Source organism: Macrotis lagotis, chromosome 3 (assembly GCF_037893015.1).
Source record: "Macrotis lagotis isolate mMagLag1 chromosome 3, bilby.v1.9.chrom.fasta, whole genome shotgun sequence".
Taxonomy (NCBI): Eukaryota; Metazoa; Chordata; class Mammalia; order Peramelemorphia; family Peramelidae; genus Macrotis; species Macrotis lagotis.
The window spans coordinates 303,765,073-303,767,093 of record NC_133660.1 but is presented as its reverse complement, the minus strand read 5'-3'; the positions used below and the strand labels follow the sequence as shown (position 1 = coordinate 303,767,093).

Genomic DNA, 2,021 nt, shown 5'->3' with positions numbered 1-2,021 from the left:
ATATACCTCTATTCTATATTCAACAAAGTACTATTTGGGGATTCTTCCCTATAGTACCAAGAAATGAAAGGATGAGTAAGGCATATTCCATGTCCTGACAGGTATAGTGTGAGATGTAGTGAGGAGGAAAGTGATATCACAATGGGATCAATAATATGTTGTTCCATAATTATTTTAATAGACAAAAATCTGACAGCTGTGTCTCTAGAAGAATTATGAGCTTTCATATGACAGACTGAACTTTGAAATCAGACCATTCATCAGTTCATCTCCAAAAAAAGTCTGTGAAGCAAACAAGGATTCATTATTATGACCAATATTCTGGTGAAGCAATTGATACCTATAAAAGTTAAGCAGTGTGTCCATCTAAACTGTCAGAAGGCAAGGTTCTATTTAGTATAATTTGTTCTGTCACACATTTTCTCTATCTCTTCACTCCTTCTCTCTCTCTCTCTCTCTCACTCTCTCTCTCTCTCTCTCTCTCTCTCACTCTCTCTCTCTCTCTCTCTCTCACACACACACACACACACACACACACACACACAAACACACATACACACACATACACACAGACACATCAACATAAACACACACACAAATATATACAAGCACACACACTCACACACACAAACACAAACACACAGATAAACAAACACAGATGGAAAATGGAAATGTCACTGAGTTTGTCCTCCTGGGGCTTACTCAGAATCCTGAGGTACAAAAAATACTATTTGCCATATTCTCAATTATCTACATTATAACCATGGTGGGTAACATTCTGATTATCATAACTATCACCGGAAATAAGAGTTTGGATTCTCCTATGTATTTCTTTCTGGCTTACTTGTCTTTAATAGATGCTCTCTATTCCAGTGTTATTGTCCCGAAAATGATTTTAGATTTGCTCAGTCAAAAGGTGACCATTTCTTTCCAAGGTTGCATGGTCCAGCTCTTTTTAGAACACCTAGTTGGTGGGGCAGAAATTTTCCTCCTCGTTTTTATGGCCTATGATCGCTATGTAGCCATCTGTAAGCCCTTGTACTATGTGGTCATTATGAGATGGCGGGTATGTGTCTTATTCCTGGTGGTGTCCTGGATTGGAGGTTTTATGCATTCAGTAGTTCATCTCTTTTTTATTGTAAAGATCACATTTTGTGGACCCAACATAATTGATCACTTCATTTGTGACATGTTCCCTCTGTTGAAACTTTCCTGTACAGATACCTATATAATTGGTGTTATGGTGGTTGCCAATGGGGGAGCAATATGTACAACTGTCTTTTCATTATTGCTTGTCTCCTATGGAGTCATTTTATACTCACTGAAGACCCAAAGTCTGGAAGGCCGACAAAAAGCCCTTTCTACTTGCGTCTCCCACATCATAGTTGTTGTCTTCTTCTTTGTCCCTTGTATTTTCATGTATGTTAGACCCAATTATACGTTGCCTGTTGATAAATATCTAGAAGTCTTTTATACTGTCATCACTCCTATGTTGAACCCTTTGATCTACACCCTAAGAAACAAAGAGATGAAAAATGCCATGAGGAAGCTTTGGAATAGAAAAGTCATTTCCAGGCTTAGGGAATGAATGCATTGATGTGACTAAGAAATGATGTTCCACAAGAGAAATAACAGACCGTAAAATTTCTAAAACATTGTTCTTTGAGGCTTTGTTAGTGGATCCTGAGAAATGCAGAAGTAATTAGCTTTCTGTCAATAGCATTAGGAAAGCCAAATTTTGATGCTGTTGGAACTATTTTTTAATGAGCATCATATTTTGATGAAAAATGCTGTCCACAGCCAGATGGACAACTAATTAATTTTTATTAAGAGTATCATGATTCATCAAGCATTTATCAATTCATTTAAATTGATACTTCTAAGAAAAATTTTCTAACAAAGATACAAAGTTAACATTTTGAAGAATAGTGGTCCACTATATTTAGTAGTGTAAATAAATATTTATTTGATGCTTTTCTGGTATAAAAAAGGTGATTTTAGAGAATAGAAAAAACTACTAA

At 36.0% G+C, this 2,021-nt stretch overlaps 1 protein-coding gene across 1 annotated transcript; it reads left to right on the top strand.

The window, feature by feature from the left end:
- The first annotated feature begins 619 nt into the window (after positions 1 to 619).
- On the top strand, positions 620 to 1,660 carry LOC141517078 (olfactory receptor 4A15-like). Its single transcript, XM_074228003.1, has one exon. It carries the CDS (start codon positions 659 to 661, stop codon positions 1,586 to 1,588), a length of 930 nt encoding a protein of 309 aa, XP_074084104.1. The 5' UTR covers positions 620 to 658; the 3' UTR covers positions 1,589 to 1,660.
- The last annotated feature ends 361 nt before the right edge of the window (positions 1,661 to 2,021 follow it).

Coding starts and splice junctions, on each gene's coding strand:
- LOC141517078 (XM_074228003.1), top strand. CDS start 659: ATGGAAAATGGAAATGTCACTGAGTTTGTCCTCCTGGGGCTTACTCAG.